Source organism: Lycorma delicatula, chromosome 5 (assembly GCF_047948215.1).
Source record: "Lycorma delicatula isolate Av1 chromosome 5, ASM4794821v1, whole genome shotgun sequence".
Taxonomy (NCBI): Eukaryota; Metazoa; Arthropoda; class Insecta; order Hemiptera; family Fulgoridae; genus Lycorma; species Lycorma delicatula.
In genome coordinates, this window is record NC_134459.1 from 89,931,034 (window position 1) to 89,945,034 (window position 14,001).

General features: G+C 30.7%; 2 protein-coding genes across 4 annotated transcripts in view; both read right to left on the reverse strand.

The window, feature by feature from the left end:
• Nucleotides 1-3,246, reverse strand: part of LOC142325182 (uncharacterized) — a 28,621-nt gene extending 25,375 nt beyond the window's left edge. The window contains exon 1 of one of the 2 annotated variants that reach the window (XM_075366610.1): nt 3,112-3,246. The gene's annotated coding sequence lies outside the window, so the exon portion shown is untranslated. The remainder of the gene's footprint in view (nt 1-3,111) is intronic. The other variant, XM_075366609.1, reaches the window with a different exon arrangement.
• Sas10 (UTP3 small subunit processome component Sas10) overlaps nt 3,081-14,001 on the reverse strand; it is a 54,897-nt gene continuing 43,976 nt past the window's right edge. For both annotated transcript variants that reach the window (XM_075366612.1, XM_075366611.1), the window contains 3 exons: nt 12,993-13,240; nt 10,382-10,521; nt 3,081-3,251 (listed from right to left, as the gene is read on the reverse strand). In XM_075366612.1, coding sequence (XP_075222727.1) covers nt 3,156-3,251; nt 10,382-10,521; nt 12,993-13,240 — 484 coding nt within the window. In that variant the 3' untranslated portion in view covers nt 3,081-3,155. The remainder of the gene's footprint in view (nt 3,252-10,381; nt 10,522-12,992; nt 13,241-14,001) is intronic.

The window sequence follows — 14,001 nt, forward strand, 5'->3', positions numbered from 1 at the left end:
TGAAACCATGTCTCATGCATCACCCTTTGACTTTTGGAAATTATTTGTGACTGATAATATCTTATTAAAATTAGTAACCGAAACTAATAGATATGCTGGTCAGCAGATCCAGTCCCGCAAGTTCATTTCACCAAATGCAAGAATAAGAAACTGATGTTGTAGAAATTAAACAATTTTTAGGTATAGTGCTTTACATGGGGTTGAATCCAATGGCTACTATAGCCCATTATTGGCGAACAGATGATTTATATATTTCAGTAATTTGTAAACAAATGAGCAGAAACCGCTTCGAATTACTGCTGAGCTTCTTTCATTGCGCAAATAATGAAAATGCAGCACGTAATGACAGGCTACATAAAATACAAGGAATTATAGATGAAGTTGTTTATAATTTTAAAATGGTTGTGGAGCCTGAACAAGATATGTGTATAGATGAAAGTATTGTTCCTTTTTTAGGAAGAATTTTTTTCCGTCAGTACATTAAGGGTAAAAGACACAAGTATGGTATCAAAATATTTAAATTATGCGTGAAAGACTTTTATACTCTGTCATATAAAGTATACTGTGGTAAAGAGAGAGGAGTAAAAGAAGGGCTTATGTCAGAAAATATTGTCATGGGGTTAGCAGAACCATACCTGAATTGTGGTCGAACATTATTTACAGACAATTTTTATTCCAGTGTTCAGCTTGCTGAGAAATTATTAGACAATGGAACACATCTGGTTGGCACACTTCGAAGAAATAGGAAATTTAATCCACCTGAAGTAATCAATAAGAAACTTCATCGAGGAGAATGTGTTGCTAGTAAAAACAATAATGGTGTAGTTGTACTTAAGTGGAAAGCCAGGAGAGACATTTTAATGGTTACTACAAAACATACAAACAAATTGGTAGTGACTAATCGCAAAACTGAAGTTTTGAAACCTGCAGCAGTAGTGGATTATAACCGGGGAAAATCATACATAGATTTGTCTGATCAATTGGGATCTTACTCCAATCCTTTAAGGAGGTCCATTAAATGGTACAGAAAAGTGATTTTTGATTTGCTTCTGACAACTTCAGTGGTAAATGCTGTAAATATTTATAATACAGTAACAGGTAGTAAAATGAACATCACTACATTTAAAGAGGAACTTGTAAAAGCATTGTTTGCGCCTGCAATCATTGAAACAGTTAGTCAGTCTCATGTGCTTACAAAAACAAAAAATGGAAGATGCAAGCCATGTTATAAAAACAAAGTTACCACTCTTGGAAGAAATCTCGCTCAAAAAAAGTTAATACTATGTGTGTAAGTTGTGGTTTTCATATGTGTATGGAGTGCTTTTTGAAAAACATACTGTTAAGTGTAAATGAATGCATTGTTTGTAAACAGTAAATGTTTTTTGTAAAACATTATTTGATAAAACTAAATGTAAAAACAAAGATAATAATAAAGTTTATACTACAGAGCAAATATTTGAACCTCCGCAATTTAATTCTCTAATACTCGAGAGACAATAAAATATGGTATTTGTATGTTAAGGAGCCAAAATGAGAATTAATAACTTTTTTTTTTATATTGTTGTAAGGTAAAACAAATTGCACTGTTGTAAAGCTGATTTACTACTCTTACATTTTTTAAATTTCAAAATTTTTTAACTGTTCAGACGTTTACCAAAATTTATTGTATTAAGTACTTTAGGACCAAAAACATTTACCTAAAGTTTTAAATTAAATATTGTGATAATTAAAGTAATTAATATCAATTGATGTAACCATTTAATTTATAGCAACATTGAAAATTATTAGTTACCAAGTATTATTATTAATGTTATTTAGTATGGTGAAAGCTGTTATTAATAGTGTTTGGACCATTAATACCTGTAAAGTTGGTTACCTGATATCATTCTCAAGGTAATATGTAATAAAAAAAGTTATTATGGGCTGCTTTATCTTGTTTTTATTACTAGAATGATTTTATCACCATCATTTTTCTCGGAAAAATCTTTCATATGTGCCACTTTCCTATTTAAAAATAAAAGTTTGATTCATTATGGCAGACAAAAAATTCAAACAATCAAAGTAATAATTTTGTAACAATGTAGATCTTCACTTGTTTCTTCCACATAGTATCCTTCAGACTTGAAATACAAAGCTGATTCCATACTTTAATATACCTTATATGTTTTATCATAGATGAAGATTTAAAAATGGCTTTGAAATGCACAAACTTTATTCAGAATATTTTTAGCAAAAACATTTTCTGTAATCATTATGCTTTGATGCAAGTACCATAAGTGAGATGACACATATCCCATCTGAAATCGATTTTTCTTTCCAAACTCAAAGCCAATCTGATGTCATTTCTGCAACTGTGATTCAGTTTTTTAGTTCTGTAAGATTGGTAATTAAGAGCAGAAGAAACAAATAGTTTTTTAAATGGAATCCCATAAAAGCAAATTGAGTGGCCATGTAGTGGGTCAGCTCGACTTATCTAACAACCTAAGAAAAGATTACTGAAGAAATAACTAGATCTACATGTGCGAGCAAGTGATACACCATCTAGCTGGAAATAAATGCATCCTTCCTGGTTATCTGTGTCTTACTGTGACACAATAAGACAATGCTGACATGAAATGTTAACTCACCACTAAGAATCAAGAAAGGTCTGCTGCCATCTGTCATTCAAGAGCCAAGAAATACTACCACCGCCGTGTACTACAGCAAAGGCAGAGTAATAGTAGTAGTTCACTCATCTATTGACAATTCATTTAAAACAGCATTGATCTGTACCTTTCATTGACTTAGAAATGGTAAGACACAAGGGGGACTTTATTTCTATTTGTCTCAAATTCTAAAAAATTTGCTAAGACTAACCTTAATTCTAAACAAGCATAAAAAACAAATATTGAAATTCTTACGTTACATAAGACATAAATAATTAATTAAAAACACCATCAAGATTATTTTTCCTAAGTATAAATTTTATTGTTGACTCTTCTTTAATGATGATGACAGACTAAAATGTTGAAGCTACTGATATACTGACTGTAACCTATCCAGTGTAATAAATTTTAATTATTAAATAATAAATAAAAAGATATATTGTCAAAAATACATTTATTCATTTACCATCTTTCTTAAAGGCGGAATTAAGATAAGAGATTACAATTAAATTAGAACTTTTTGAATTTTCTGCTCTTGATAACACTAGCTTTAATACCAAATATTTCTCCACCATATTTAGAAACTTCTTTTTGAACTTCACGAACCTGAAATTAAAAAATAAATCAAATATAGAAAAACACTGTTAATTAAAAACTTAAGAGATTGCATTTACATCTTAAAAATCAAATATATGAAGAGACAATCTAAATTACATTACATTCAGTTGCTTTAGTTTCATGCGCTTTAATTCTTATCCCAGAAATCTTAACAAAAATATAATCATCTCGGCAAGTAAATAAAAATTTTTAAAATAGTTTCCACAAGTTCGAAAATGAAGTTTCACATTTGAAATTTCAGAAAGTGTCCTCAAAAGTTATTTAAAATTTCATTTGTTTCAATTTTCGTTGCCTTAAATATTTTTGTAAATTTCTGAACTAATTTGAATTTAAGAAATTTAAAGATTAATCCTTTTTCCTACAATTTTTCCTTTTCCTTTTCCCTTAATCCTTTTTTCTACAATTTTTTTTTAATGTAATGTATCCTAGTGAGTAAATTCCAAATCTAATTATGATCAAAAGGAATATAGTATTTTTATGGCCATTTCTTGTTTATAATGTTGAACATCATATGCAATATGTCTTGTTTCTCAAACATCATATGTAATTCACTGAGAGGATCTTACAACGCCAGCCGGCCACTATTCCCTTTCCTGATATCCCCACCCAACATATCATGAAGTGACAGACAGGCTGTTTTGTTTAATATTATGTGCTCAAAATGGAGTTCATTTATACCTCAACCAGCCTCATAAACATTAACATACAAAAAAGATCCTCACAGAAAAAATATCTAAACAATAATAAGTTGTAAATAAAGAATGAAAAGTTTAAGAAAAAAAAAGAATGCATTTAAATCACATTCAAATCATACCAGTAACAAAAAAAAACGCATTTTTCATCTCAATCATAAAAAAGTAAAGGTAGGTTTAAAAAGAAAGAAAACAATTAAAATTAACAAAAAGTGGAATATAAACTGAACAAGTCAAGATGGGAATGTAAAAAGCTCCCACTAAATTAAGAAAATAAATAAATTATTTTAAAAGCCAAACTAAAATTCTGTTAGCAGTTCGACAACTTTTAAAGATAGGATAAATTTAAATAGTCAGTCACACATTATCAATAATGTCATTAATTTTGTATGCTTGTTTGAAATTTTCAGAACTGCATATCATGCATGATTTTCAATATGATGAAATGTTAACACACAAAGGTTATCTATCAGAGCTAACTGAAAAATGAGTTTTTTGAAGAAACAAGAAGATTAGTAATTTACGAACAAAACCTTAATTACAAACACAGTATTATCACTATTATAGTTGCTATAAAAAAGCTAAATCCCTAGCCAACCTATGAAAAGTGTGAAACATACACTGTTCTATGAAATATCTCTTTTTTATAGACCTGATTATCCAATTTTGATAAATGAAAAAACCAAAAGAAAATATAAACTCTTCTAAATAAAGCTTAGAGAAACTACAGTAAAACTTCCCAATATCAGACACGGCTAGGGAGAACAACAATGTCTGTTATTTAGAGGCGTCCGCTATTCAGAAAAATGTGAATATTATACGGGTATGGTACCATACGTATGGTCATTGTAAAAAAAAAGTACTTTAATAAAACAACAGTATTGCAAATTTACTTCGTGTAAATTAAAATAAAAAGAAAAAATGAGTTGCTTCTTAAAATGACTTAATAAAAATTTGAGTCTTTTTTGTTGTTTTTCTGAATATAAAACACTGTCCTCTATGTTCATAAATGAATAAAAAAAAGTAATTCTGTACAATTGTAATTGACCAACAACACAAGAGAATAAAATTAATTTACTGTACTAAAATGGAATAAAAAACAATGTAACTACAAAAATATTAATCAAAGAAGCTACAGTATATACAAGAATAACAATCAAAACACATGTAAAAATCAAATATGGATAGGTAAAATTTATTTATAAGTAGATGGTTTAAAACAGCTGTCTACTTTAGTTTAAACCCAAGTCCTGGTACAAATTTTTTTCAATAAGTGACTGCACTTCTGATATTAAAATAATGTCTTTTGGTAATCCTTTCTGTAAGAAATATTGCTCTAATTTTCTAACCTCTCCCGTTGCTTCCTTACACATGATGGTAAATCCAGGCTCATCAAGTCATTGTTGTTTATTGTGAAATTAGTCCAGTCTGAGGCAGCAACCAGATCACGGATGTTAATCTATACATCCTCTGTCTTGAGCGTGTCATCAATATTCGGGTAATCTTTGTAATTTTCAAATGGTTCAATAACTTCATTTATTACTGACATTAAATATCATTAACAGCTTTTTTCTGTACTGAATTTTAAAGTTCTGAATGATCCCCTGATCAAGCGGTTGATATACTGCAGTAGTATTTGGTGGAAGAAATATCAATTTTACATTTTCTAAGCCAATATTAGGGTGGTATTTTCCATTGTTCAAGAATAGTATGACTTTCCTATTATGCCATTCTATGATCAAAACTTAACAACCAATCCAAAGTCTTCCAAGATTTTTTATTTGAATACCACACAATTTCTAATGAATTTATGTTCATGCCCTTAAAACAATGTGCAGTTTTGCTGATTATTATTGGTTTTCCAAATTCACATGGCATATTCACAGCCAACATAAGTCAGTCTTTCTTTTGATATTTTCCTCCCTGTACATTTTCCTCTTTCAAACATATTGTTTTACTAAGTAAAGCCCAGTAAAAAAGACCAGTCTCGCTCATCACATTTAAAACTGTTTCTTTCATTGTAACTCATGCATATTTCATTTAACTTTTCCTTTCACCTAGAAAGCCCTAGAAATTGCTGAAGTACTCGATTACAATGTGTTTAAAGCACCAAATTCTCATCTGTAGCCCCAGCTTTACCACAAACATTTTCAAATGAAACATTATGTCTAATTCAAAATTTATCTAACCAACCCCCTGAAGCTTTAAACTCATTATAACAGAGTTCTTTAGCAATTTCTAGGGCTTTCTCAAGTACAAAGTTCTAGAGACCAGAATGTTTTTGCACAACCCTGGCAAAAAAACTTGTAAGTAAAATTATCAACTGCTAGACCTGGCATTTTGGGAAATGTAGGTCTGCTTAAATTGATTGTCATTTTCACTCCATGACTTTAGAATATCAAGTTTGCCTTTTTAAGATATTGCTTATCTGAATTTTCCTGACATCAAAACATTTTGCCCTATCACAAACACTAAGTTTCTCTTTTTCAAAGACTTTATAACTGCTACTTTTTACTTTTCTACTTTCTACTTTTTCTTTTAATGTCAACCATTTATATTTTTGAAACATTTTAAGTTGTGGTAACGACGGTTGTAATGATTTTTATAAAATCCCAGCAATTGTGATCAATCATGCTGGATGATGAATTGATTGAAATCATAACATCAGCATCTAAGTGGGAAGTGATGCAATTCACAGCAGATAAATGGTTTAGTCACACTGAGTATAAAATAAAACTAGGGAAATTACAATCTTTATTCCTGCTGTCTGTTTTTAAGAAATGATGAACAGTTTATAAGGGTAAATTCACCGTCTGCATCCATTATTTAGAAGGCTCATTATTGAGAAGTATTTTATTCATTAATACCACTAATTCATTAATTTCCCACTATGAAACTGCTGGAGAATCTAAAAGTATTCAGTATTAAGAGCAGTCCATTATTGGGAAATGTCCATTAAGGGAAGTTTCACTGCAACTATACATTTATGACAGTAAATCAAATTGTCACTGTAAAACAATTTTGGTTTAGAACACAGATTTCAACAATTATGTAATTTTCTCAAATATCCTAAGATATTAAGAAAACCAAGCGTAAATTTTTCTCTCGATCAAAAAACATTTTATTTTAAAAAATTCACAAAAAGTGTCATTAAAAAAAAAATGTCTTCTATATCATAAGCAACTTGATTTTACATAAAGTTGAATTCTTTATAAAAAAAATTCATCACCTATTTCACAAAAAAATATAAAAGGTAAAACAATTTTCTTTAAAATTGGTACATGCCAGTACATGATTGTTGGCAATAAGCTATACCTAATTAGTAGTATATATATTTATAACCCTATTTTTAAAAAGTTAAATATCAAAAAACTGTAACAGTTTACGATTTTAAGAATTTCAAAAGGGAATAAAAAATACAGTTAACATAACACCATACATTCTTCTTACTCTTAATTATACTGATAAACATAATTTTTGTGACCTAACATGCAATACATGATTTTAATCTGTTTTTTATGCTAAAACGAATATTAACTCAGAATCTCTCTATCAGCCACCACTTTTTGAAAAGTTTTTAAATTTTAATTAAAGGATTTGATTCACTTTCCAATGTATAGTTAGCATTTTAATATCCTATATTGCATTTTGTTAACATAATTTTTAAGCTATAAATAAACAATACTAGACAAAGAATTAAATCATATCAGTCACATATTATGACATCTAATACTAGGAGTGAACCTTCATGAAAAAGATTAATCATGTCTGTGCAGGTCAAAACATGTAGCTGAAAACACAGCTGTGTTGTTTGTATTAAGCACTGGATTTAGGAATAAATCAATTTTGTTCAGTCTTATTGCTGACGTAAGTTTGTTAAAATTGCAGTATCATAATGCCTTGAAATTGTATAAATGATGTGATGCATTTTGTTATGTATTTAGTGAGGTTACTGTAAAATCAAATAGAAAAAACATTACACCTTTAATTAAAAAAGCATATCATTTGTACTTTCAGTGTAAAATTGGTGATCAGGATAAGACATGGTCTGTTCATATAGTATGCACTAATTGTTCTGGATATTTAAGAGGACGGCTGAAAGGTACACGGAAGGCCTTGTCATTTGGAGTACCTATGGTTTGGCGTGAACCAAAGGATCATGTAACTGATTGTTACTGTTGTTTAACAAGTATGTCTGGAATTTCTAAAAAATCTAAACGTACTGTAAAATATCCTTCATTGCAATCTGTAATCAGGCCTCTACTTCACAGTGAAATTATTCCAGTTCCTGAGCCACCTGTGAATGTATGTTTCGAAATGAGCGATGAAGAATCTGGTCGTACTGAAGAAGACAACAATGATTTTGATTTTTAATTATCTTCCAATAAGCCACATCTTATATCATAAGGTGAATTAAATTACTTGGCTAGGGATTTAAATTTATCAAAAAATTAAGCTGAATTGTTGGGATCAAGACTGCAAGGTTGGAATTTACTTTAAAAAAATATAAAAATTTTGAGCTTTTGAAGCCGACAAAAAGAACTTTCTCAGTACTTTATTGATGAAAATAATTTGGTTTATTGCACAAATATTGATGAGCTTATGTTGCACTTAGGACAAGTTCATAAATGTGAGGACTGGTGCCTTTTCATAGATTCATTCAAGTATAGTTTAAAAGTGGTTCTACTACACAACGGTAACAAATATCCTTTGATACCAATCGCTTATGGTATTAATTTGAAAGAGACATACAATATGATGAAAGACATTCTTGAAAAAGTAAATAATAAAAAACATTGCTGGAACACATATGGTAATTTGAAAGCTATAGCTATTTTGTTAGGCTTGCAGTTATGCTATACTAAGTACATGTGTTTTCTTTGCGAATGGGATGGCCGAGCTAGGGACAAACATTATGTTGCCAAAGAGTGGAAAAAAGAGACAACTCAACTCCAAATGGGAAAGATGTTATTCATGAACTCTTAGTTGAGCCCAAAAAAATATTTTTACCCCCTCTCCATATCAAGCTAGGACTAATGAAAAATTTTGTAAAAGTAATGAAGAATCCCACATTTTTGTACATCAGGCAGAAATTTCCGAATGTAAGTGAAGGAAAAATTAAAGAAGGAATATTTGTTGGTCCTCAAATAAGAGAGTTGGTCAAAGTTGAAGTATTTAACTCAATGTTAAATAATGCAGAAAGTTCAGCTTGGGCTTCAATTAGACATTTGAAAAAAATTTCTTGGCAAACAAAAATCTGACAATTACCACAATATCATTAATCAACTTCTCACTTCATACAGAGCTATGGGATGTAATGTCTTTGAAAATACATTTCCTCCACTCACATCTGAATTTTTTCCCAGACAATCTCGGAGAAATAAGTAATGAACGTGGTGAATATTTCAACCAAGGCATTTTGCTGATGGAAAGCCGTTATAAAGAGAAATGGAATACTAACATGCTAGCTGATTACTATTGGACATTAATTCAGGATATGCCTGAAGCTATTTATAAAAGAAAAGTATCAGTAAAATCATTCTAACACATATATGGCCATGCAAAATTATAAATTTTACAGGTTTTAACTATAATTTCCCATAATTTTTTTTGAAGTGTAATTTATTTAAAACTAAGGGTTATAGAAAAATTGCATTTACAGATCTGAAATGTACACAAAAAAGGAATTCAAGAAATGGTACCAAACTTATAGAAACATTAAAAAAATTTTTTTGTCTATAAGTGTTATATTTCTGTTACTGCTGCATGCAGCCTTTTCAGGTGACTCTTATGATCTTAAAATAACAGAAGAAAGAATCACTAAATATATGGTATCATATATGAATGGCAAAAATTGTTTTCAAAACATCTGAAAAATGAACTAACAATCGGACGGAAACAGTATACGGAAGAATTTAACTTAATTCTTAGCTACATTTGTTACATCTTCACTTTTAGAATTTATAGTAATAAAAGAGGATTTTAGCATGGCAATGGTGAAATTAAGAAGTAAGCAGACACCAACAGATGAAGACCAAATTAGTGTGCGGCTAACTCTGCAATTTCATAGTTTTATAGACTTCAGAATATCTTATCCTATAATTGTCCATACACAATTAAAAAAATCAAATAACTGAGATTTGGAAAAAATTCAAATTTTCAGTGTATATAATTTACAAATACGATAACCAACCTACAGTACTGGGCAGTTATTACCATGTCTGACTTTTCCAACATTACACAAAGCAGGCAATATTTTAGAATTGTTCTACGCAGAGTAATAAATAAGGAGAGCAAGCAAATGCTTTTATCCAATAAATAATCATGATGCTAACATGTTAATAATGAAAACTACATAATTAATGGAAGTCCAATATTTTCAATCAACTTATCATAAAGTTACACATAAAATAAAACAATACAAACCTGTCCCTTTCGTCTTATTAATGCTTTACGATACTTATTCCTGTGCTTGACCCTAGGATTTCTTTGTTCTTTCTTCCTATATGGTGTAAGTCCTTTATTCTTTGCCATCTCATAAGTAATAGCACGTTTACTATCTTCAACTATAAGGTAAAAGAAGATAAAATGGATTTTTTAAAAAAGATTTCAATTTTTGAAATGAAAAATAATACAACCATAAAAGTTTTACATTATATTAAATAAATAAAATTTTCTATAATAATAAAATTAACTTTGGGGTGACATACTTTTATAGCACATTAAAAAAGTAATTTTTTCTTTTTTAAAAATAAATAAATGAAAAAATGTACCTCATAAATCGGTAAAAGTGTAATATTGTCTTAACATGTTTTTCATGGACCCTCCTTCATCAGGGGCTTAATATCAAAATATAAATAAGCTTCTGATGAAAAAGGACCCACCAAAAATATATTAAATAAATAAATATTCTACTCTTTAGTTTTATGTAAGTATAACTAACATAGTAAAATAAAGTTATAGGTTTAACTTAAGCTTTCTTTATCAACAAGTTACAAAAATTGCCCTTATTTTTCTTATAAGTAATTTCAAAAGAAATATTATGCATTAAAGACGACAGACAAAAATGAACTTTTTTTAGAATCAGTTCCCAGTGAAAATAAACTATCATGAATACAAATTTAATCATAACCATACTTTCACAGTAAGTATATGTCACTCCCTCTATGAATCATGAGACCTTGCCGTTGGTGAGGGGGCTTGAGTGCTCAGTGATACAGAGTAGCTGGACCGAAGGTGTATACATATCGGAGAGGTATCTGTTGAGAGCCAGACTAAGAAATGATTCCTGAAAGAGGGCAGCAGCTCTTACAGTAGTTGTTAAGGGCGTAGGTCAGGATGACTTTATATCAACATCACTCAGTCCTCTGAGTATTACGCAGCTGAAAGCAATAGAAAACTACAGCTGCTTATTTTTTTTCCAAGAAAATATAGCTCTGCATTTTCATATAGCAATGATGGAGGTGCCTTCCTTGGTAAAATATTCTGGAGGTAAACTAGTCCCCCGTTTGGATCTCCGGGTGGGGACTACTAAGAAAAGGGTCACCAGAAAATTAAAAAATAACATTCTACGAGTCGGAGCGTAGAATGTTAGAAGTTTAAGAAAGCTTGGTAAATTACAAAAATTTAAAGAGGGAGATGGATAGGATAAATGTAGATGTAGTAGGAATTAATGAGGTTCAGTGGGAAGAGGAAAACGCCGACATTTGGTCAGGTGATTTTAGAATAATTAACTCAACTTCAAATAATGGGCAGGCAGGAGTAGGTTTCGTAATGAACAAGAAGATAGGGAAGAGAGTAGAGTACTTCAAAATGCATAGCGATAGAATCATTGTAATAAAGATAAAATCAAAACATAAACCGACAACGATTGTTAATGTCTAACTGCTGCCCTGCCGTTAACCATGGCTGCTCCGCTTTCTGTTTGCACCAAAGAAGAGCAATGTTCAGTGATCAGTTTTTTGTGGTCAGAAGGTGTATCAGGGGCCAAAATTCATCAAAGACTTTCGGTACAGTACGGGAACAGCGTGTTGCCGCAACGGAGATTCTACGAATGGACTGAAAAATTCAAAAAGGTCGCACAAGTGTTACACATGATGAAGGAGCCGGACGACCGTTTACTGCCACAAATGAGGAAAACATTGAGCGTACACGTGACATGGTTTTCTTAGACAGACGAGTAACTATTGATGAAGAGGCACATCGTCTGCAAATTAGTCACGGTTCTGCCTACGATATTATCCACAACAGACTTGGGTTTCATAGTCTGTGCAAGATGGGTCCCATCAACTCACACAGTTGCATAAACAAATGCGCCTGGACATCTGCCGAAAACATTTGGATCACTATGGTAATGAACAGGACATCTTCTTAGACAGAATCATCACTGGTGACAAAGCATGGATCCATCATTAAGAGCCAGAGATTAAACAGCAGAGTATGGAATGGAAACATCCAAATTCACCCTGCAAAAAAAAAGTTCAAGACCCGACCGTCTGCTGGAAAACTGATGCTTACGGTTTTTTGGGACTCACAAAGCCCAGTACTGGAACGTTATGAGGAAAGGGGCACGTCAATAAACAGTGCACGTTACAGTGAGATGCTTACTGCCAAGCTGAAGCCTGCAATTTGAAGCAAATGGTGAGGACTGCTGTCAAAAGGTGTTGTGTTGTTGCACGACAATGCCCATCCACATACTGCTGTCCACATTACTGAAACGCTCTAGAAACTCAACTTTGAAGTACTGGCTCATCCTCTGTATAGTCCTGATCTTGCCCCTTCTGACTACCACTTGTTTGGTCCACTCAAAGAGGCATTAAGGGGCCGTCAATTTACCTCGGATGAAACAGTGAAAGAAAACTGTGCATTCCTGGCTCGCAGCTCAACCGAAAACCTTTTTTATGAGGGCGTCAGGAAGCTTGTGCGACCAAGTGCGTTGAAATTCAAGGGGACTATGTTGCAAAATGATGTACATGTAAGTTTCCTATTTGTATTATAATAAAATTTATAACTTCATTGCGGATAATAATTGACTTACCTTCAAATTTATTATACTTTGTTTCATTTGCAGATTTTAATTTCTTATTAGGTGGTTCATCATTAATATCATCATCATCGGAATAATCATCATTGAATAAATCTGAATTTTCATCTTCACTTTTAATGTTTTCTTCAGTTTTTACCTCATTTGGATCAACATTATCAAACTTCGTCATATCTTTTTCCTTTTTCTTTTTGTCATTTTCTTTACCAGTTAATAATTTCAACTTCTTCTTGTTTCTACAACTGAAAATGTGAGATAAATAATTTTTTTATAAATACTGTTTAGAAAATTGATAAAGTAATCCTACATACAACCTCCACAATCTGAAATTATTTTCAAAAATTGTAATACAGTAACTACTACATAAAACCATCAATTATTGGTATCCTTGTCTGGTAGAGAGAGAAAAGAATCTTACATTAAGAACTAATATAAAAAAAGCTGATATTCAAATCAGTTTTCATAAGCTTTTATTTAACTTGTTTTAGTTATAATCAAATCTTGCAACTGCTATATCTTTTGATCTATCGCATGAAAATCAATGAAATTTGGTACATGTATGTAACTTCAATGACAATACAATACTACGGTGTTAGAATTTGGATATGACCCACCTCCAGCCCCACCACCCATGCATAGTAATTTTTCAGATTACTGTCAAAATGTAATAACTTTGTGCAAGATTTCTAAATTTAATTTTTATTTTTAATCTTATTAACCCTTAAAGGTCATCTCGGTGCAAATTTGAACCATCAAAGAATTAAAACTTGAGTTATTTTATTACAGATAAATAAAGTATATACATATACTAAACAGCCTCATTAAACAAAAAATATATTTTAAAATACAGCAAATGTCTATAAATACTTATTCAAAAACATTGTTATAAAAACTTCGTCACGCTTTTATTTAACTAAATATTTTCATTATTTTCAATTCTAAAATTTAATAATTATTACATTTATTTATTTTTTATTTATTAGATATTTATATAATTTATTTT